The 23,357-nt window shown below is 29.4% G+C and overlaps 1 protein-coding gene across 2 annotated transcripts in view; it reads left to right on the top strand.

Annotated features, from left to right (window-relative positions):
• The window catches only part of LOC126899555 (venom dipeptidyl peptidase 4-like), a 34,186-nt gene that overhangs the window by 10,114 nt on the left and 715 nt on the right, over positions 1–23,357 (top strand). For both annotated transcript variants that reach the window (XM_050674574.1, XM_050674575.1), the window contains exons 3-16: positions 1,260–1,464; positions 4,583–4,677; positions 4,745–4,819; positions 4,883–4,935; positions 5,323–5,528; positions 8,819–8,988; positions 11,059–11,159; positions 11,878–12,007; positions 12,652–12,872; positions 15,691–15,889; positions 18,918–19,105; positions 19,595–19,789; positions 19,848–20,008; positions 22,524–22,729. In XM_050674574.1, the coding sequence (XP_050530531.1) occupies positions 1,260–1,464; positions 4,583–4,677; positions 4,745–4,819; positions 4,883–4,935; positions 5,323–5,528; positions 8,819–8,988; positions 11,059–11,159; positions 11,878–12,007; positions 12,652–12,872; positions 15,691–15,889; positions 18,918–19,105; positions 19,595–19,789; positions 19,848–20,008; positions 22,524–22,729 (2,205 nt within the window). The remainder of the gene's footprint in view (positions 1–1,259; positions 1,465–4,582; positions 4,678–4,744; positions 4,820–4,882; positions 4,936–5,322; positions 5,529–8,818; positions 8,989–11,058; positions 11,160–11,877; positions 12,008–12,651; positions 12,873–15,690; positions 15,890–18,917; positions 19,106–19,594; positions 19,790–19,847; positions 20,009–22,523; positions 22,730–23,357) is intronic.

Below are 23,357 nucleotides of genomic sequence, written 5' to 3' on the forward strand. Positions count from 1 at the left end.
AATGAAAAAGGGTTTATTAAAAAATATTATTTCTCATAAAAAAATTGTGTGGATCCATAAACTTTTCAATAAGTTATAGCATTATAAAGTTAAATATAATATAAATAATAAAATCGAGAATTTTCACACGAAAATAGCATTCGGTAGCAATTTTCGCCGTAAAGACAAGTCCAGAAGTCAAATTTTTTTTTTCAAATTAAAGAATATTACATAAGTTTCAATTTAAGATATATATAAAAGTGTCAGACCTTCTGGAACATTTTCAAAAGTTAAGTTGAAAAAGTTAATTTTTTGTGAAAAATTTTTCATTTTAAATCCCCCCCTGTGGGCAGAAAAAAGGTCAAATTTACAAAAAAAATATACTAAATGATAGGTAAAGACATCAAGCATCTATAAAAAAAAAAATTATATTCATATGTTCATTTTTGAAAAAGTTACGGCAGTTTTTAGTAAAAATAATTGAAAAAATTTCGAAAATTAGCAATTTTTAAATTTGTTATTTTTTTGGAGGTTTCCCCCATTTACGGGGAACGAGGGAAATTTTTTCAATTTTTAAGGGTTATGTCTTCGACTAGATATGATTTGTGATCTTTTGACGTATCTTTGAAAGAAATCCGTTCGGTGAGAGCTGAGAAAAAGTGGTAACAGACACAAAAAAAAAAGAAAAAACGCATCATAGTAAAATAATACCTTCTCGGCTTCGCATCAAAGCTAAAATANACGTATCTTTGAAAGAAATCCGTTCGGTGAGAGCTGAGATAAAGTGGTAACAGACACAAAAAAAAAAAAAAAACATCATAGTAAAATCAATACCTTCTCAGCTTCGCATCGAAGCTAAAAATTCGAAAATTAACGATATTTAAAATTGTAATTTTTTTAGGAATTTCCCCCATTTACAGGAACGAGGGAATTTTTTTTCATTTTTTGAGGGTAATGTCTTCGACTAGATACGATTTGTGATCTTTAGACGTATTGTTGAAAAAAAGTGGTTACAGACAGAAATAAAAAAAACATCATAGTAAAATTAATACCTTCACAGCTTCACATCAAAGCTAGAAAAATGAAAAAAAATGTTTTTTATTTTCTCCTCCTTAAAAATATTTCTATATAAAAATACATAAAATGTTCATATTTGTAAGGATATAAAAGAATTAGTAGGGTTACCTTAGGTGCTCTCATGAATTTGATTACATGTTTCTAATGATTTTATAAACTAAGATCTTAAAAATTGACCTAAACTTAATCTAATTATTTTTCAGAAAAAAAAAAGAAAAAATGAATATTTATCTTTTTTATTGACCATATGTTTAATTATAACTATAATTGGCATCATTTTCCACATTACAATAGACTCAATTCATAAAAACCAAAATACTACAATATATTTGAATCCTTTAAAAATAAATACAGTTATGGACTACAAATGGCATTATACGACAGAATTTAATGCAACATGGGTCTCAGGTAAATATGAATATACATAATTTAAATAATGTAAAGAAAAAATTCAAAAACAGTTTACAATCCTAAAAAAATAATCAAAAATTAGAAAAACACTACTTGAGCTTCAATACTATAAATACTTCAATACATAATATACAGATATCTGATACCTAGACAACATTTATTTCTTTATAATTTTGTTAAATTTTTTTTTAATAATTATTGCCTTCTTAGATTGCGTATATTTTTAAAGCATATTTTTTACTAATGATAACAAATAAAATAAACGTTTTAAGCGTAGTTTAAGAAGGCAATAATTATTTATAAAAATTTTCTACAAAATGATAATTGTAACTAAGTAATAAGCGACGACTATTAAGTCTGAGATACTCTGTATAATATCGTAGATTTGTAATTATGAATGATTATGATTAATCATTTAGACTTATTATTTTAATATATTTAAATGTGTTTACTATATAAAAGGCGTTACAAAAATAAATTTTACATGGGTCGTTTTACTTTAGAGTCATAACTAGATGGGGCAAAAACACAAAAAAAATATTCACAACCCTTTTAAAACGATGTATTCGACAATTTTTAGCTTCATTGCGAAGATGAGAAGATATTGGTTTTACTATGATGTGATTTTTTTTATTTTTTTTTTTTTTGTGTATCTATTACTACTTTTTTTTAGCTCTCAACGATTTCTTTCATCGATACGTCAAAAGATCACAAATCGTATCTAGTCGAAGACATTACCCTTATTTTTTTTTTTTTTCCTCCGATCGGCTCGGTTGTGGACCGCCCCGGAACTACCGTTAGGTATTACTTCAGGGCGGCCCACGTCGTCTTTAAAACTCACACCACCACGTTGTGAATCAGCCCGAAATTAATCAAGAACGTGGTGTGGCCTCCCCCGTTAGCCGGATCCCAGAGTGAGATCCGTTGCCCAGGTTGCACCACATGGTGGTGGGGGTAGGACTTTGCGAAGGGGGCACAAATAACTCATGAAACAAAAATATAAAAACATAAAACGCGAATACCTAAGGCGCCGGCCTAAACCATCGCCTTAGGTCCTCCTGTACTGGGCGGCGCGGCTGCCTCTGTCTCAGGCGTTCAGCTTCCTCCTTCTTTTTCAAGACGGACTCGGCGAACGCCTGGACGAGCCTCCACGCCTCCCGGCTTCCCAACATCAGGTCCACCAAGGACCCGACTCGGAGCATGGACCCCAGACGGGACTCCAAAGAGTCCCGCTCCTGGGCCCACGCCTCGCACCGGAAGAGGGTGTGCAGAGCGCTATCAGCCTCTCCCGGGCGATCAGAACAGTGGTCGCACGTCGGCGCGGCTACTTTATGAATACGGTGTAAGTACTCGTTAAAGCAGCCGTGCCCGGACATCACTTGAGTGAGACGATAAGTCATCTCACCGTAAGTCCGGTCCACACACCTGTCCAGCCAATCGGGCACTATGAGGGACCTGATCCACTCGCCTCTCGTCGTTTCCTCCGAGAGGCGAGTTCGCCACCGGAGCATGGTCATCCGCCTGAGCGCTAGCCGGTCCTCGGGTTCGAGGGACCGGTTGCGTTCTCGGCGGAGCTCATGCCCGGCGGCGCGTTCCTCGGCGAGCAGGTCGGCGGGCGGCAGTGACAACAGGATACCCGCCGCCACCTCGGACACCGTTCGGTACGCCGAAACTGTCCGGATCGCCGTCCGCCTCTGCACCCTGAACAGGGCTTCACGGTTTTTGGATGAATACTCAAGAGTATCCGCCCAAACCGGGGACCCGTACAGAAGGACCGAGTGTACGACGCTGACTAAAAGTCTGCGCCGCATCTCTCTCGGCCCTCCCAGATTGGGCATGATTCCCGCCAGGCAATTCATGACTTTCTGGGCCCGTTGGGCCACACGAGTAATGTGCGGCCCGAACTTTAGACGTTCGACGACATTACCCTCAAAAATGGAAAAAAATTCTTTCGTTCCCCGGAAATGTGGGAAACCTCCAAAAAAAAAAAATTACAAATATAAAATTCGCTAATTTTCGACATTTTATCGATTTTTTTTACTTCNCGACGACATTACCCTCAAAAATGGAAAAAAATTCTTTCGTTCCCCAGAAATGTGGGAAACCTCCAAAAAAAAAAAATTACAAATATAAAATTCGCTAATTTTCGACATTTTATCGATTTTTTTTACTTCAAAATGCCATAAAATTTTTTTTTCAAATATGAACTAATCAATATGATTTTTTTTTTGTAGATGATAGATGAACTTTTTTAAAGTCAATATAAAATCCGAAATGTTTTTTTTCCATAAAAAGTATATTACATTAGCTTTAATTTAAGATATAGATAAAAGTGTCAGACTTTCCGGAATACTTTCAAAAGTTAAGTTGAAAAAGTTCTACTTTCTTTAAGCATTTTTCAGATTTGAACCCCCCGGTATATAGAGAAATGATCTGATTAAGAAAAAAAAATTACCTTCTCAGCTTCGCATCGAAGCTAAAATCAGTAATTTTTATCGTTTTTTATTAAAACTGTCATAATTATTTAAAAGTTATCAAATTTACATAATGTTTTTTATAGATACCTTATATTTACCTTTCATTTAATGTATTTTTTGTGTAAAACTGACTCTTCACTTGACCACATTGGATATTAAAAATACATTTAAAGTTAACATTTAAAAAAGTTCTAGAAATACTATGTCCTTTAAACATATGTTAAAATAAAGCTTACATTATGTACTAAAAGTTAAAAAAAAATTTGTCCCGGTGACCTATCTTCTATATGCTAATGACAGTCAAAAATGAACAAAAAATATGAGTTAATTTTGATTTTTAGAATAATCCACCAATTTCATAAATTTAACACTATCTACAGATTTGCAACGAAGCGTTTCTTTTGATAGTGATTTTAATCACTATCAGATATTATCTATACTTGTCCCAAATATATCACGACCTCGTTTTTTTTTATAAATTAATAGGATGATGATTAAAACTATTATATTTTAATTATTTTTCTAACACTTAGATACTTTGTTACACTATTTTCCGTGTTTTTACCTAATCATAAATTTTTCAAACTCGCTCCGTATATTCTTTATACATAATTTGGCAAAATTTTTATGTTAACTAGATGAAGAAATTCTTACTAAAGACATTAGTGGGCATATTGTGTTACTAAATGTCAAAACTAATAATAAATCAATTTTAGCATACAATACAATGCAGGTAAAGTTATATATTTTTAATTTTCACAATAGAATACTAATTAAAACATTGTATTTTTATTTTTTAGAATGTCCGATTTTGTTATGATTATAATTTATCAGCTGACAAAAAATACCTTTTGGTAGCTTACAACTATACAAAAGTAATAAAAGCTGTACATACATATTTTAATAAAATTAACATTTATTGACTTATTTTATCGTAGATTTTTAAATATTCATATACAGCGTTCTACGATGTGATTAACATAAAAAATGGGTAAATTATAAAAATATATATATATATTTAAAATATTTTAAGCATATAATATTTTAAATATTGCCATTTATAATTTTAATATGTCTATTACTGTAAAGATCTTAAGCAGTGGTGTTATTTCAATTTTTCATTAGAGCGGGTAAAATTAAAAACAGGTCACTTCACATTCCAAAAATGTTCATTTATGAACTTTTTTTTCTACATGATTACTGTATTTAAAAAACCCAACCTTGATTTCGCAGTTAAAAATTCAAGACAAGTTACCCTCCAACCAGTTGTCCCCAAAATGATCCCTTGGTTATGAATTTATTTTCAATTATTTGAGGATAAATTAATAATTTCAATTGTTATTTTTTTTCAAAAACACATTGAATATTTGAAACTTAGGAAACAAGTTACACTCAGAAACAGCTATAATCAGCCTAGACAGTTAAGATTGGCCAAATGGACTGCAAACAATTCAAGTTTAATAATTGTTGATGACTATAATATCTTTTACATTCCTACAGCTGTACAACCAAATACTGTTCATCAATTAACGTTTGACGGATCTAAAGATTTTTACAATGGTATCCCTGATTGGGCGTATGAAGGTCAAAATATTTATTTTACGTATTTAAGTAATCTTATAGATAATGATTACTCTAATATTCTATGTCTTCTAGTCTTTGATTAATTTCCTCCCTATTTTCTCCTATTAACACTATATTGTCAGCGAATAACATGCACCACGGAACCTCTCCTTGTATTTCTCTATTAATTTACCCCGTTACAAGTGCTATCATACATATCTTCTACTATATTGATGTACTTTTTCGGGAATCCTTTTCTGCCCACTTTAATACCTCTCTCGGTACTCTATTATACGTTTTAAATCTATAAATGCCACACACACTTCTTTCTTCTTTTCCCTAAATTTTTCTATTAGTTGCTTCACATAAAATAATGGTTCCATTGTTGATTTAGCAGACATAAATCCAATCTGGTTCTTAGATACCGATGTTTCATTTCTTATTTATTACCTTTTCCCAATTTTTCATACTATGACTCATAAACTTTATGCATATATAATATCCACACTCCTGTATGTCACCCCCTATTTTTAACTATCGGCACTATTCCTCCATTCATATGGAATTTTCCCTTTTAATAAGATTTTATTTAATAGATCCTTTGATCATCTTATGTCAACACCGCCTAATATTGTCCATTTTTCAATTGATAATTCATCTGGTCCAACTGCTTTATTCTTTTTGATTGATGCCATAGCCTCCCATATCTCTTTCTCATTAATTAAATCTATCAGTCCTTCATTCCACGAAATATCCTCTAACGTCTCTTTTGGAGATTCCTCATTTAGTAATTTTTCAAAATACTCTTTCCGTCTTTTTTTCACATCATTATCACTAGATAGTATCCTATTATCAATATTTTTTATATACCTTATATAATTATAATCTTTAGATCTTTTCTCTGTTACTTTTGCAAGTCTATAGATTTCTTTCTCGCCTTCTTTGTTCCAAGCCTATTATACAACTTATCATACCTCTTAAACTTCACCTTACTTACTGCACACTTGTCTTCTTTGAACAAGCGTTTATACTCCATCCAATATTCTCTCCTTTTGCTCTTCTGCCATACTTTGAATTGTTGATTTTTACTTTCTATGATTTTTTGAACATCCTCATCCCACCACCAGGTTTCTTTGTTTCTTGGCATTCTACTCCTACTATCACCAACAATCTCCTTTGAAATATTCTTAACACAACTAGCAAATCTATTTCACACATCATTTATGTCTCCATCGACATTCAACACTGTCCTTTCTTTTACCGTCTATACAAACTCATTTTCATTTTCCCCTTTCAATTCCCATCACCAGATCCTTGATTTTTCTGATTTTGTATATTTGTTTACCACTACACCACAATTTCATTACCATCAGTTAATGTTAAGTAATTACACTCTCACCTAGTATAACTTTACAATCTTTTACTCACGTTACGCTCTCTCTCTCTTTCACATAAAATAATTAATGTGTGATCTATTTCTCCCACTCTTATAAGTTATATAATGTTCTTTCCTTTTTCTAATAAATGTATTAACCACAGCAAGATCATAAGATACTGCGAAATGTGGGATTCTTTCTCCAGCATCATTCTTCGCACTAAAACCATACCCTCCATGTACTCTTTCATATCCTCTCCTCTCATTACCTACATTTCCATTCATATCTCCACCCATCACCGCATCCTCATTGCCAGGTACCCCTTGTATCATTTCATCCATCTCTCTCCAAAACACTTTTTTGTCTATTTCATCACATCCTACTTGTGGTGCATAGGCACTTATTACATTCAACACTTTTCCCTCAAAAATTAATTTTACGACTATAATTCTGTCACTTTTCCTACTTCTTCTACTACTTTACTTTTAATCTCCTCGTTCATTATTATCCCTACATCATTCTTTGTATCAGATTTACTTGAGTATATTATTNTACTTTTCCCTCAAAAATTAATTTTACGACTATAATTCTGTCACTTTTCCTATCTACTTCTACTACTTTACTTTTAATCTCCTCGTTCATTATTATCCCTACATCATTCTTTGTATCAGATTTACTTGAGTATATTATTTTATAACCCTTACTTTCTCTCCTTGCCACTTAGTTTCCTGCACACAAAAAATGTTCACTTTTATTAGTTTTCTACTCCTACCAGTGAATGCTCCAACATTTCAAGTACCTATTCTTACTTTTTATCTATCATTCTCCCTTATACTCGAGTGCAGCCTATAGTTAAGTGGTGATGTCTTTACACCGTTGACAGTACAAGCATTGGGTAGACCTGTACACATGACTGGTGAAACAGCTAACTCCCAAGTTGTCCGGCTTGTATCAAAAACTTTATTCCTTAGGCCTTCTACTTTTTTAACTACTTTATTTCCTCTCACTTGTTATCCCCGTATACATCCAAGATGGGACAATAACCCTAAGTTTTGTTGAGGACTTCTCATATTTTTTGACAAAAATATTACCCCGGCTGTCGAATTGGCATGACCTCATTAGTCGCATATTACGAATGGCGAGAGGCCGTAGTAGTATTCTTATTCCCATTCACAGAGAGAATTAAGTTAAGAAATGTATATATAAAAATCGCTAACGTCAAAATAGTCACATTTCTTTACAAGAAATTAACAAATTAAATGGATTTCTGGTAGTTTTAACCAAATTATGATGACTGAAACATGAACTTAAAATAAATTCATGAACAAAAATTTTAACATTCAAGAAAGCCAAAAAAATTCTCAATATTGTAAATAGTTTCAATAAAATATTACACGTTTTACTCAAACTATTAATAAACTAATAAAGTCTATTAAAATAAAAGCATTTCTAAAGATTTCTTTTCTGGTAAATTTCTATTAGACTCATAAATATCTTTTCTATGATAGAGCTCCTAATTTAAAAAAGATAATTAATTATTCATTTATATTAAATATTTAAAAAAATCATGTAAGTAATTTGAATTTATACAATATTAGAAAACAATTATTTTATGATACAAGTATATGATACTGTTTAAGAACGTCGATTATGAAGAGAAATATCCCTTTTACGAAAAATTCACGTGTTTCAGATTTGATATTGTTCCGCATAATACAGTATACCAATTCATAATATAATAATAGGAGATATATTTTTATCACAGACGTTTTTAATTTTTCTTAAACAATTTATTTTAAAATAAAAATATCCTTCTTTATTTGCAAGTATTGGGTTAATTTAATTAATCACATAGAAGTATCCATTAAATGCTATCAAAATGTTACTAACATGAATTTAAAAGTGAGTGTTACACAAAATTATATGATATTATAGAAGAAATACTCGAATCAAATTGTGCTGTGTGGTTGTCTCCAGCTGGAACCAATCTAGTGTACGCATCATTTAACGATACATTAGTACCGAAAATAAAAATACCATATTATGGAATACCTGACACATTGTATGATCAATACAGTCATTTAATCAGTTTTCATTACCCAAAGGTAAATTTATTCAGAAACTATTATTTTTTTAAAGCTTCGATGCAATGGTGATAAAATATTTATTTTACCCAGATGTGTTTATTTTTATTTATTTTTTTTTTTTGTATGTTTGTCGTTACTTTTTCTTGGCTCTTATCGAATCGATTTTTCTTAACAGTACGCTAAATATAACAAATTGTATCTAGTTGAAGCCATTGCCCTTAAAAATTGAAAAAGTTTCTTTCGTTTTCAGTAAATGGGTGAAATCCCCAAAAAAATTACAATTTTAAAAATCGGTAATTTTTGCATTTTTTAACTTTTTTTCTTGATAAATAAAATCTAATTGAAGATTTGAAATCAGTACAAAAAATTGATCAAGAAAAAAATATTTTTGACTCTGATAAAAATTCCTTGAATACCATTTATTTATAATTAACAACAAATTATTTTCTATCAAATTTTGTATCAAGCCCTCCGATTTTTTTTCTCATTTACCATAGAAGTAATAACTATTATATTATTTTTTATAGTTTTTCCATAAAAATTACAATATTAAATTATTGACTATCAATTTCATACAAAATTTAATTATTATAAGTAGTTATTCATATATTATACTTATAAATCAATGAACTACTAATAAGGATATTATTAGAGAAATAGGAGTTCATGTTAATTTTGGAATAATCTACCAATTTTTTTAAAATTAAACAATATCCACAAATTTGCATCAAAGCGTTTCTTATGAAACGCTGATTTTTAATTTTATTTAATTGTAATTTTAATCGCTGTCAGATATCATCCATACTTGTTCCAACTAGACCACTTACTCACTGTGCCGCGACAACACTGTGCTATCGTTTTTATATTAGTTGCTGTTTTTTGTAAATTAAATAATAATCTTTGTTATTGAAAAAAAATATAGGAATAAAAACTATTCTTTTATTTAAAATGTATACAATATAATAAAAATTGATCACTTGTGGCTAGTTAATTAAGTAAAATTAAAACTATATTAAAAATATTATTAATTTAAAAAAACTAAAAAATATTAAAAATATTAAACTCAAAAGCCACAAAAAAATTAATGAAAAGTCGCGGATACGTATTTCGGAAACAATGTTACCATTATCAACGCTAAACACATACTGACACCCCGACTAGAAAAAACTCCCTTATATACCCCTAGTGACCTTATCACCTAGTGACGTTATCACTAAGTAATATTATCACATTTTGCCAGTTTACACAAGTTTAATAATGAATTTTTCAGTGGGCCAAGATCCCAATTAATTAAATTGTTTTTATTTTTAAACATTTCTATTGCTTCTCTGATATTAAGTTCTTTGTAATTATTTACGTTTTTAATTAGTTTTATGGTTTTAATAGAGTGATTATGTGTCAATAAATGTTCNATCACTCTATTAAAACCATAAAACTAATTAAAAACGTAAATAATTACAAAGAACTTAATATCAGAGAAGCAATAGAAATGTTTAAAAATAAAAACAATTTAATTAATTGGGATCTTGGCCCACTGAAAAATTCATTATTAAACTTGTGTAAACTGGCAAAATGTGATAATATTACTTAGTGATAACGTCACTAGGTGATAAGGTCACTAGGGGTATATAAGGGAGTTTTTTCTAGTCGGGGTGTCAGTATGTGTTTAGCGTTGATAATGGTAACATTGTTTCCGAAATACGTATCCGCGACTTTTCATTAATTTTTTTGTGGCTTTTGAGTTTAATATTTTTAATATTTTTTAGTTTTTTTAAATTAATAATATTTTTAATATAGTTTTAATTTTACTTTATGTATACAATAAACTATATTTCATTTTATATTTTCACGGCACATTTTACAAATAATTTTAACTGCTATCACTTAAAAAAATTGATTAAACTATAACGACTTCAAAAGTATTTGATTTAAAACGGCTGTCTATAAAATTTTTCTATTTTTCTTTCTAATTGAATAACTTTATAAGTTATCATAAAACAAAGTCAACCATCTCAAATATATTTAACATTGTACTATCAAAATTTATTACAGTTATAAACTTTTACTAATTTTATGTTTTGTGTCCAGGTAACTAACCACAATCCGGACGTTGAACTTTTCTTTTCTTCATTAAATGTGAAAGATCATAACCATAGTGTTAAACAAATAAATCCTCCAAAAGATTTTTCGTAAGTTGATTTTTTTAAGGTGATTGCCTGCATTAATAAGTTGTACAAAACTAGATTAATTTTAGCACCCCGGAATTTGTAAGAAGTGCAAAACGCAAGTTAGGATTAAGCTAAAGACTAAAATCATTCGATATGTTTACTGTTTCGGTTTCATGTCTTAGTTTTGAAAAATGATCGGTTTTGGTTTTGATTTCGGTTAGAAAATCCGGAAAAATTCAGTTATAACCATTTTCCAGAAAATCAATTTCAGTCCCTGAAATGTTAGCGATGTTTTAGATCCGTTGATAAAAAATTCATAAATAAAATTAACGTAACAAACTATAATATAGTTTTTAAATATTATATTATAATATTTTCATATCTGTATTTATTTATTTTATTTTAATGTATTGACTACCTTAAAATAGAACTAAAACAGTACTACTTTACAACTTAAATGTACCATTGTATCAAAGTAAAAATGCCTAGCATATTAATTTATAAATATTCATTAGATTTGATTATACTACGCATGTCATAATAATGATATTAATATTATATTTGTTTTCTGATTTACCAAACAAGTGAAATAATTCCACACTTTACTTATAACTTATATTAATTTTTATAGGATTAACTATATATATTTATATGTCATGAATATTATTCGTAACACATCATTTAACAATTGATTAAATAGAAATTCTAATCATATTTTTAATCATTTTTCCTATTGCAGCAAAGAAGTAATACTAAAAAATGTTTTATGGTCTGATGATTCTAACATTTTTGTTTTATGGATGAACAGAATACAAAATGAAGCTCAACTAGTTCATTATATAGTTAATGACACAATTGATATAAAACATGTAAGGTTTCTTTAATTAAAAACATTAATATAGTTATATTTAGATGGTAATGACACTGTTTATACATATTGTAAGCAGTTGCACCGTAAAAAACAATAATAATAACATTTTTCTGGCTACTTTTTATAAGGGAAATTTGGAAAAAAATATTGTTTTTGTTTTAATTTTAGTATTCATAATTTCGTGTTAAGTTTAATCGTTGTGATCTTCAAATTAAATCATATTAAGTGATAATTAAAACTCTTATTACATGCCCTGATATCAATTAATTTCAAAAAGGGGACATGCCTAGTAATTTTACTTATTTCTGCACTAGAATGTAATATTAAAATCCTATTTTTAATGTTTTCGAGTATATAATTTATTTAATACTACTGAATATAATGTGATTAAAAGAAATATGAATAGAATAAATTAAACATTTTTTACAGAAAATAACTCAATTTTTGTAAGTTTTCTTTATCTGAACAAAGTAATGATATTTAATAATTATTACATCCAGTAAATTTTATGAGTTGTAGTCATTAAATTTATTTTGTAAAAATTACAATTTATGTTTGAAAAGTATTGTACAACCTCAAATAATACCAGTACCCATAAATTTTATCATATGTCTAATACTGTAAAGAACTACATACAATTAGGTACATAAATTTAAGCAAGATGGTGGTTGGCTTACATTTGATGAATCTCTATTAATCGGTCCTGAACACCAAATTGCATTAATATATTCAACAACTCAAGATGATGGTGATAAATACAGACATATTTGCATAGTTAACCATGATGGTAGCTTAAAACCTCTGACCAGTGGAAAATTTACAGTAGTGAAACTTCTCAAGTGGGATTTAAAATCAAACTTTATGTAAATAATTTTATTAAACTAAACGCGATATTGAACCATAATAATTTTTTAATCTTAATAATACGATAGCTAAATAGTTCAATAATCTGTGAACAATGTTTCAATTTGTAACTGCTCCAGATATTGATCCTATTAAAAAAACAGACGAAAAATAACGGATAGGCCTATTTTCAAATATAGAATATATTCTATGAATATTATTCATACTCACAGTTTACCTTTTTTAATTATTTTAGTAAATTAAATTGAAACAAAATTCTTAAAATTAAAAATTTAACTCTCACCCTGTATAAAAAGTAATTGTTTTAGTACTTTTAATTAAAAATATGTTTAAAATATTGATTTAAAAAAAAAACTCAAAGAGCCACACAAATTACTAAAAATACGTATTCACGAATTATACGAGGCACGTCCAGAAAGTAATTGTACGGGTACTCTCACAGCTGTAGGGAATACTTTTTCGACATGTTAGCAACATTGCCACGTAGCGTGACTCCTCCCCTTCAAAACGAGACCAATCCGAGATTAGTGTGTTGAAAACTCTTGACACAGTAACATTTCTCGCGAAAAATTCGCGTCGTCATTCGTTATCTCGTCGCGAAAGGAAAAGCTCCGGTTGAAATTTATAATGACGTGAAAACTGTCTACGGTAATAGAGCTATGAATCATACGAGTGTATACAAGTGGTGTGGCGAGTTTAAAAATGGCCGTAATTCCGTGCATGACGATCAGAGGAGCGGAAGACCTTCAATTGTTACTGACGAACTTGTGGAAAAAATCGAGATTGCGGTCCGTGACGATCGCAAACGTTAGATGAACTTTCTGCGATGTTTCCGCTAATCTCCAGATCCCTGATACACGAAACAATCACAGAAACTCTCGGATTTTGGAAATTATTTGCGAGGTGGGTCCCAAAACAGCTGACAGCTTAAGGTGAATCGAGTGCAGAGCTCCAATGATTTTTTGGAACGTTACGAACTCGAAGACGATGATTTTCTCTACTTTATTGTTACTAGAGACGAAACTTAGGTTGCCCACTACACGCCTGAAATTAAAAGGCATTCTCAACAATGGCGTCACACCTGGTCACTCTCCGCTAAGAAATTCAAAACCTAAATTTCAGTCAAAAAAATCATGATATTCGTGTTTTGGGACCATAAAGGCATAATTTTGATTGAATATCTGCCTCAAGGGGAGACCCTTAACGTGGCAAGATACTGTGAGATGCTAAAAAAATTGAAAAGGGCGATTCAGAATAAAAGAAGGGGCATGCTGACGAAGGGAGTCTGTCTGCTGCATGAAAATGTCAAACCTCACACGACCAACGCAACGAAGCAACTCCTGGACTCTTTTGGATGGGACGTTTTGAACCACCCCCGTATTCCCCTGACCTGGCCCCTTCAGATTTCCATCTCTTCACTTCCCTTTATGATACACATGGGTTTGAACAAGTTTTCAACGGACAAGGTGGTGAAGAGGGAGGTGGAGAAATTGGTAAAAGAGCTGGCGGGAGATTTCTTCGAGGCAGGCATCAAAAAATTGATCCCGCGGCTCACCACTTACATCGAGAGAGATGGTGACTATGTCGAAAAATAACTTACATATGTACGAGTGTAACCAAGTATGTTTTGTTTTACTAAATTTTTTTTGAACCTTACATAAATTGAGTACACTTATTTTTTGGACGTGCCTCGTGGTTTTTTAATATGTATTATATTTGCATATTTTTTATATTCTTAAATTTCAAATTAATATTTTAAATATAGTTATAAATTTTAAATACTATTAGCCACAAGTGATCTATTCTTATTATATGGTGCTTTAAATACTATCCATTCAATTTCTCTTAAAATAATAATTGTTTTGTGAATTTTTGTTTATTAGATATGCATCTCCATTGATCTATTATACATTTTTTTTTATATTTATCCATTATACTTTATAAGAATTTGAGTTAACTTTAATTTTTCAAATGACAAATACATAATTTTTTAGCTTATAAAATAGTTTATAATGATGTGATTAAGAAAATTATTAGTTTACAACAAATTTTATACGAGTATTTCAGAAGTTATTAACTTTTTTATACCTAAACGGTTAGAGAACTGGGGCTAAGAAATATTTAGTGATAAAAAATCAATCCACACCTCACCTCCAGTTAATACTTTAAATTATTAATAACTTCTAAAACACTGGTCCAAAAGTTGATATCGACCAATCATATTTCTATTAACATCATTTTCTATTTTATAAGTTAGTTAAATATTAAAGTAATCATTAAAAAAATAAAGTTTACATCTTATAGGACATAATAGATTAACATAAAAATACTTTATATCACATGAATGATACATACATGTATGTAATTTTAAAGAAAAAAAATATTATATAAGACAAATGCAGTATATAGCGTTAAATAAAATTATTCTCTATACAGGATGATAGATTTTGGATAAAACACTGATTTTTTGAAACTATTGAACATTTTTCATTAAAATAAAGAGAAAAATTATTTCGTTTAAAAAACTATAATATTATAAAATCTATTTTTTTTTATTTCTCTCGCGAATAAAAAATTTTTTCAAATCTATGAAAAAAAAAGTATTTCTTAATATTTTAGTTTTTTTGAACAATACAATTTTCTTTATTACAAAAATTAAAATGTTCAATAGTTTTCTAAGAAAATGAGGGTATTCCACATAATAAATCACATTATGTATAACATATTTATTTTATAAAGAAATGAAATATCTAATTGCTAATTATACAAGTAATACAAATATAAAATTTATACAGTCGTATTTAAATATCTAAATAGATATTATTTAGCTACCATCGAAAATAAACCAGAGGATCAGTATTTATTTAAGATTAGTACCAATTCCAGCAGTACATCCGAATGTATGACCTGTGGGTCGTCATGTGCTTTTAGTAAAGCTTATTTTAGTGAAGGTGGATCTTACTATGTTCATACTTGTGCTGGACCAAACATACCAGATATCAATATACTGAAAATAGTAAGATTTTTTCAATCCAATTAAAAAATTACTAGACTAAGTAGTGTGTATATATATATATATATATATATATTAATTAATATACTTGTGTATTTATAAAAAATATTTAATTATATCGATTAAGATTCTTGATCGTTTCAATAAAAAGTACTAATGGTAATTAAAAAAATAATATAATCAAATTATATTATTTAAATCGTGAATAAGATGAGAGAATATAGACTTAGATGGTTTGGTCATATTATGAGGAGAGAAGAATCGGAAGCTGTAAGAACAGTTATAGAAATGAATGTTGAAGGAAGAAGAGGTAGAGGAAGACCAAAAAAGAGATGGAAGAATGCTATTGAATGCGATATGAGGACAGCTGATGTGAGTGTAGATGATGTGGGAGAGCTTGTCAAGTGGGAGTTTAGGATAAAGATGGCCGACTCCAAGTAGTTGGGATTAAGGCGAGGAAGAAGAAGAAGACTAATATTACCCAAACATTAGCCATACTAATGATAGACCTTAATTAACTGAAAAATAATTAGTCTAAAACAAATAAAAAATAAAAAGCGATCAAGAAAAAAAAAGATGAATAATCCAATAAGAATTACTTGGCTAATTTATCGAAAAAATAAGTATACTAATTTTGAAGGAATGTCTTATATCAGGCCATATGCTAATGTTCTTAGCATTAAGTTGTTAAATAATAAAAAAAAAAAATACCCTATGCTCATAAATAAGTATACAAACTTTGGAATTCTTTCGTGAATATATGGAAAGAAGTATTGACTTCTCAATAAGACTTAAGTCAACAAGAGACATAAAGACATTTGTACAAAAATTTACAGATAACATAATTATAACTGCTAAACAATTTATACAGAATTACAAAGTTATGATTGATAAAGAAAAGATTTATCCTTCAGAGATAAGAGAATTAATTCAACTTGAAAGAAGTACAAGGGAAAATAGCATCCAGTGGACTAAGCAAATAAAATCAACTTAACAAAATCCTAAAAAAGAAAATTTATCAAGTAAAGTATAAAACTTTTAAAACATATATAAGTAACTTATGTGCTACAGAAAACATAGATTACTCGTTATAGAAAGCAACCAGACGTATGAAAAGACTTTAAGTATATGTATATAAGTCATCAATTTTAAAGGATGGTACATGGAATCAATGTGAATAGGAAGTATCTGAAACTTTTACGCGTTACTTGTAGTGTGTATTTCAGCCTAACAACATACAATCTCGATTTGAACACAACGTATTTACATATTTCAAATCCACTCATAGATCGTATTAAACATTTCATTATTTTTGAAGTTGCAAATGAAATAGATAAAAACCTTAACTCTAAACAGTCTCCGGGTTATAACAGAAGTCCACGTATAATTAAAGAATTATATCGCAAAGCAATTATCTTACTAACTTACTTATTTAATGCTTGCTTGAGTATAGAATATGTACCAGAAAATTGAAAAAAAAACACTTGTTATCTTGTTATTAAAACCAGGGTAGCTCCTTGAAAGAACTAGTTCCTACAGGCCGATATTCTTACAATGTCAAAAGTCTTCGAGAAGTTACTTTATATAAGATTGAAACCTATTTTTCAAGAACGTCAACTAATTCCTAACCATCAGTTTGATTTCGTACCAGACATTCAAACATGTATCAAGTATGTCGTGTTACAAATGTAATTAGTAGACCTACGGGGTATTTGTGCGGCGTCTTTTTTGGTGTTGCTCAAACCTTTGGCATAAAGACCTACTGTACAAATTGAAAAAACATTTGCATTGTACATGATGCGAGCTACTAGAATCATATTTAATATAAAGGCAGTTTTGAAATAGTTAAGAAAAAGGTGTATCTGAATGGAAAGGTATTAAAATGACCATACTCTAAAAGATATAATGATACCAACTATTAGAAAAAAAATTCAATGCCACGCAAAGGCATAAAAATCGTCTGAAGGCCCACGTCCGCAATTCTGCAAGACTAAATGATATGACATAAATACATATATATATTATTGTTGATTGGTAGAAGTTTTACTAATATATAAGTTTGCAGACTCTTCATTGGAAGTTTCCCTCGATCATTGTGTGTAATATATTAACTATGCATTTTATATAATTTTAGAAGTTAACGTTAGTGAACAATTTTGATTAAGATCACAAGGTCATCTCAAATAAATAAATACTTGAAAAAAAAAATAGTTTCTTTTAAGTCTTCTATTAAATGTTGTCTTAAATCTAGGATGTAGTTTTATCTATATCCTTGATATAGACTAATGGTATTTCTTGATATCTTTTGAACAGTTTTAAGAAGTTTTTCATAGTTAGTGGAAATTGGTTGGTTACATTTCACTTTGTTATCTAACATCTTGAAAAACTCATCCCATCTAACCTATTTAAAATTGAAAACCTACTCTGGAAATTAACAGTTTTAGGTCTAACCTCCGATAGGTACAACACATGATAAGTCTGACTTGTGATCTGGGTATAGGCAACAGCATATATTTATGGAACTGGTTTTCTATTTTTTCACTCACAAATACGTTTTCTGGATTATGTCCTCTTCAATAGCGACCACTATTAAAGAACGCCAGAAGCTTTACGTCGTGTATTAAATATAATTCGTTTTGTTCAACCTAATCTTTAATCGAATTTCCATCCTTGTTAGTTTCTATATATCCCCAGTAAGGAATCTTGATATATATTCTATTCGCTGTTTCAACAGACACTACCGGCAGTTTCTACTATATAAATATATATTTATTTATACATAATATAAAAAAAAAAAAAATATGTATAATATAGAGTAATATAGCTCCTTAAAAAATAAAAATTTCAAAATTACTTTTATTTTGCGAGTAATTGAGCGAGTTTTAATAAAAACTCTGTTATGAAATAAAAAATAATTTCCAATTTAAGGACGATAACCTATTCAAATTTGGGAGAAATTAAACTTCCAAGTACCCTAAATAGCCGTATATGGGTAAAAATTTCATGCTTAGATTAAATTTTTTTTTTTCAGTCTGGAGAAACTGTTTTACAGTGGGACACAAATAGATCATTGACGAAGAAACTTCAATATGCTGTTTTACCCAAAGTAGTTTTTATGACTGTACCATTAAAAGATGGTTTTGAAGCTCGTGTTAAACTTACAATACCTCCAAAAGTTGACATTACATCAACTAACAAGTATCCTATGATGGTTTATGCGTAAGTAAAGTACAAATTACTTATATAAATTATCTAATTAAAAGCAAAAATTCAATACATTGAGGTAATTTTTATTTATTTTTAACCAGACATATCTGATAAGGTTATTTTAAAAATAAGCAACCTAGTACATCCGGGATCCAGCATACCAGGGACCCAGTTTAAGAAAGACGAATAAATATTGAAATCAAAAATCTTAAAAATAACTATTACTTAAGTTTTTTATGCGAATGAACTAGAAAAAATTAACATGATATTGTTTTACTCATTTAACCAGATTCACCGATACATAACATCCTCGTTTTAAAATAACAGAAAGTATATAAGTATTTACAGATAAATCCATGTCTTTCTCCATGAATACATAGATATATTTGTAATTATTCTAAATAATACTACCATCCATGAAAGCTTTAACACATAATTAAGTATATAAATGATAATTTCTTAAACTCAATTAAATAAATATATTTATTTAATATGTTTAAGGTACGCCGGACCTGATTCAAACTTAGCACTGAATGTATTTGTTATTGATTATAATACATATTTTAGTACAGCTCACAACGTCATTATAGCAGAAATAGATGGCCGCGGCAGCGGTCGTAAAGGGGATAGTCACTTATTTGCTAACTACAAAAAACTTGGTACAGTAGAAATTGAAGACCAAATTACAGTAACTAAGTAATTGATCTTTTCAAATAAATTTATTTAAAATTGTCTTATATAAAAATTTTTATAGGTATCTACAAGACAACTTATCGTATATTGACAAGTCAAATACAGCCATATGGGGTTGGAGTTATGGTGGTTACGTGGCAGGAATGGTTTTAGCTAAAGACGAAGAAAAACGTTTCAAGTGTGGACTATCTGTTGCTCCAATAACTGATTGGTTATATTATGGTAAAAAATAATTTTATTCTTTACATATTAGAACTAGTGGGCAAACTATAATCTAAAATTATTTACGTATGAATTATTTCATCCATGCTTTATACAGAGAAACCACTGGATTACACTCAAAACATTTTGACTGAAAAGTAGTTTCAAAAACTACTTTTGAAATTATTTTCAATATACCTAAGCGGGACGAATAGTACAGTCGAGAAATGTTTAGTTATAAAAATATCAGCACCCACTCTTCACCTCTAATCAATACTTTAAATTCTTAATAATATCCAAAGTACTGGTCCAAATGTTTTTATATGTCAGTCATTTTCTTAATTATATTATTATCTATTTTATAAGCTTGTTAAATATGTATGTTGCCATTTAATAAAATTAAGTTGACACACCTTTAAGTCATAAGGGATGATTCTGAAGAGTAATTATTAGTTAATAAATTAATAAATATGTGCATCTAAAAGACATAAAAATTTTTTCTTCAAATATTGCATTTATTTTGTAAGTAAACTAATGATTTATAATTAATCGATCACCCGTTTGGTGATCGGTTTATTGAGTTTTTTCAAGTATATTTTTACATAGTTTGTTTATAATGTATTTGTTATCTAAAACTTCACTTTATTTTAAAAATACTTTGTAAGACTTCTTAATGGTGGGGCTCCCACCCCTCTTCACTTCTTCTTGTATTTAAATCTCTTATACGTTCCAAAGTAGATTATGGATCTTTTCTATATTCTTCTGCCTCCACCGCGCATCATAATAAGCTTAAATCCCTTATGACTTCTTGTTTACATACTATCTTAGGCACCGTTTACTCTACCCCAAATATAAGTTTAGAAGTGGAATGCGCTTGTCCCCCCATCGAAGTTCGTTCTCGACTCCTAGCTTGTACATTTCTTACTAAACAGTTATCCTATTCTGCCAACTCGATATTTCATAATTTTCATTCTCTATGCGCAGTTTGGCGCTATGTTCCCAAAACTCTTCCTTTACTTGCTTCAATCTCTTCGATTTTGACTCCGTACCTTAATATGATAATCACATCTTTAAATCGTTTGCCAATATATTATGTCTCCTTCCTGGCTCTTATTTATTGCCCACCTATTCACTTTAACCATCACTTTCTTTCTTACTCAAAACTGCAATTACAATCTCTCCCTATTAATTTTGTTAATAATCTATTCAATGAGTCCTTATTCTCTAATTTCTCCAATTATTGTCTTATATTTACTGATGGTTCAGTAAGCTCTAATTCCGCTGGTTTCTCTTTCTTTATTCCTAGTCTTAATATTAAATTCTCAGATATTCTCCCTTTACAATCTTGTTCTTTTACTACTGAGTGTTATGCCATTTCTTCGGCCCTTGAGCTTATTCAATCCTTCAATATTTCTAATGTTTTAATAATTACTGACTCTTTATCAGTCCTTTCTTCTCTCTCTTCTAATTCATTCAAAATATCCAGATCTTTCCTTATTATTAAAATTAAAGCGTTAATTTATAATCTTTTCTTAGCTAATACAAAAATCGAATTTTTATGGTATCCTAGTCATGTGGGTATTTTTGGTAATGAGGAGGCTGACCATTTAGCCAAACTTACCAAATTCATTACCCATCGTCCAACCCTCAATATTCCTTCATCCGACTTCGTTTCATCCCTTAATAAGACGATATTTCTAGCATGGCAAGAATATTGGTCTTCTCCTTTCTCTCTCATCGCAGCTTGGCACAAATCAATTTCACCAACTATTCCAAATCATCCTTAGTTCCATAAACTTCCTGTCTCCCGGTTCCATATATTATCTTTTTCTCAACTAAGACTTGGTCATAATCGCCTTCCTTTTCATGAGTACAAAATGGCCCTTAACAATTCTCCTTTCTGCCCCAAACATGACGATGAAGTTCTCTGCGACTTTCCTAATATAATTTTTGACTGCTGTGCATTTGAAAGTAATCGTTCTATTTTATTTAATAATTTATCCCATCTTAATATCTCTCTTAATATCTTAATATCGATTAATTGTTACACTATTCTTAACTCAACTTCTCTCGATGTGATTTCTTTAGTTATTTCTTTCATTCATTCAGCTGGTTTTTTTATTTAACGATTTTTACTGTAATTTTATTGTAATTTTGTTGATGTAAGATCAATTGTACTATTTTTTTTATTATTATTATTTTTTTTTTCTTTTCTTATTTTATTTAATTGTTAAGCTATAATAATACTTTGTATTGAAAGCTAATAAAAAAAAAAGACTTCTTAATAATATGTAAGCTAATGTCTAAACGTGTTTGATTTGAACTAATAATTAGCAATATTTTATGTCAGTTATAGATTTAGAATAGAAGGTTTTGCCCCTTAAATAGAATTTTTGGAAAATATATATTTTATATTAAAAATTTGTTTAAAGAGGAAATACATGAGATTTAACCACATCAAAAATGTTTCGACCCTACGCCTATATCATCAATCTTATTTAATAATTTTCAGCGAGTTATTATTTTTCTTTTTTAGATACATTTTATACTGAAAGATATCTCGATTTATATAATAAAAACTTCCGGGGTTATAGAAATGCTAGTCTAATATACAACGCAGAAGGTTTAAGAGGTAAAGACTACATGATAATTCATGGTACTTTGGACGATAATGTTCATTTTCAGCATACTGCATTGTTGTCAAGGGAACTTCAACATAATCGTATACCATTTCGACATCATGTAAGTAACATTAATACAATTATTATTGCTTTGCTTGAATAAAATCTAAATAATCTTTAAAAATCTAAAAAATAAGCAAAGCAGATATTAATAAAATGTTGTAATTTAATATGTGAAGACACACTACTATTATCAATATAGTCTATTATTTGAACTTGTATTATGTCTAACAATTTATAATTTTAATTAATTTCGGGGGCGTTTTCTAGATAATTTCTATGAACTGTACTATCCCTACTATGTATTTTTATTTTATAGTTGTTTTAATAGCAATTTTCCTTTCCAGAAGCATACAATTTTATAGCGTTGATGATCTAAATTTTATTTTCCTTGCTTTCTAAAAATATTTTTCAGTAGTGAAACAACGGCACTGAAAAGAATTTTTCAAACCAAATTAGTTAGTAAAACAAAATTAAAATTATTCTTCTCTAATATTTATTTAATGGGACTTCGGTACGTACCGGAGCAACCATTGGTTGCTATGTTACTATACAAATTTTTGCTAACGTTTTTTTACTTATAGTCGATTGGTAATTTTGTTATGTACAATGAAATTTTTTGTGTCCTCTATCCTTGTTATAAATTATTAAACACAAACTCGTTTTTCACTCATTTTTTTTTTTAATTT

The sequence above is a fragment of the Daktulosphaira vitifoliae genome, unplaced genomic scaffold, assembly GCF_025091365.1.
Source record: "Daktulosphaira vitifoliae isolate Bord-2020 unplaced genomic scaffold, ASM2509136v1 Scaffold_2, whole genome shotgun sequence".
NCBI lineage: Eukaryota > Metazoa > Arthropoda > Insecta > Hemiptera > Phylloxeridae > Daktulosphaira > Daktulosphaira vitifoliae.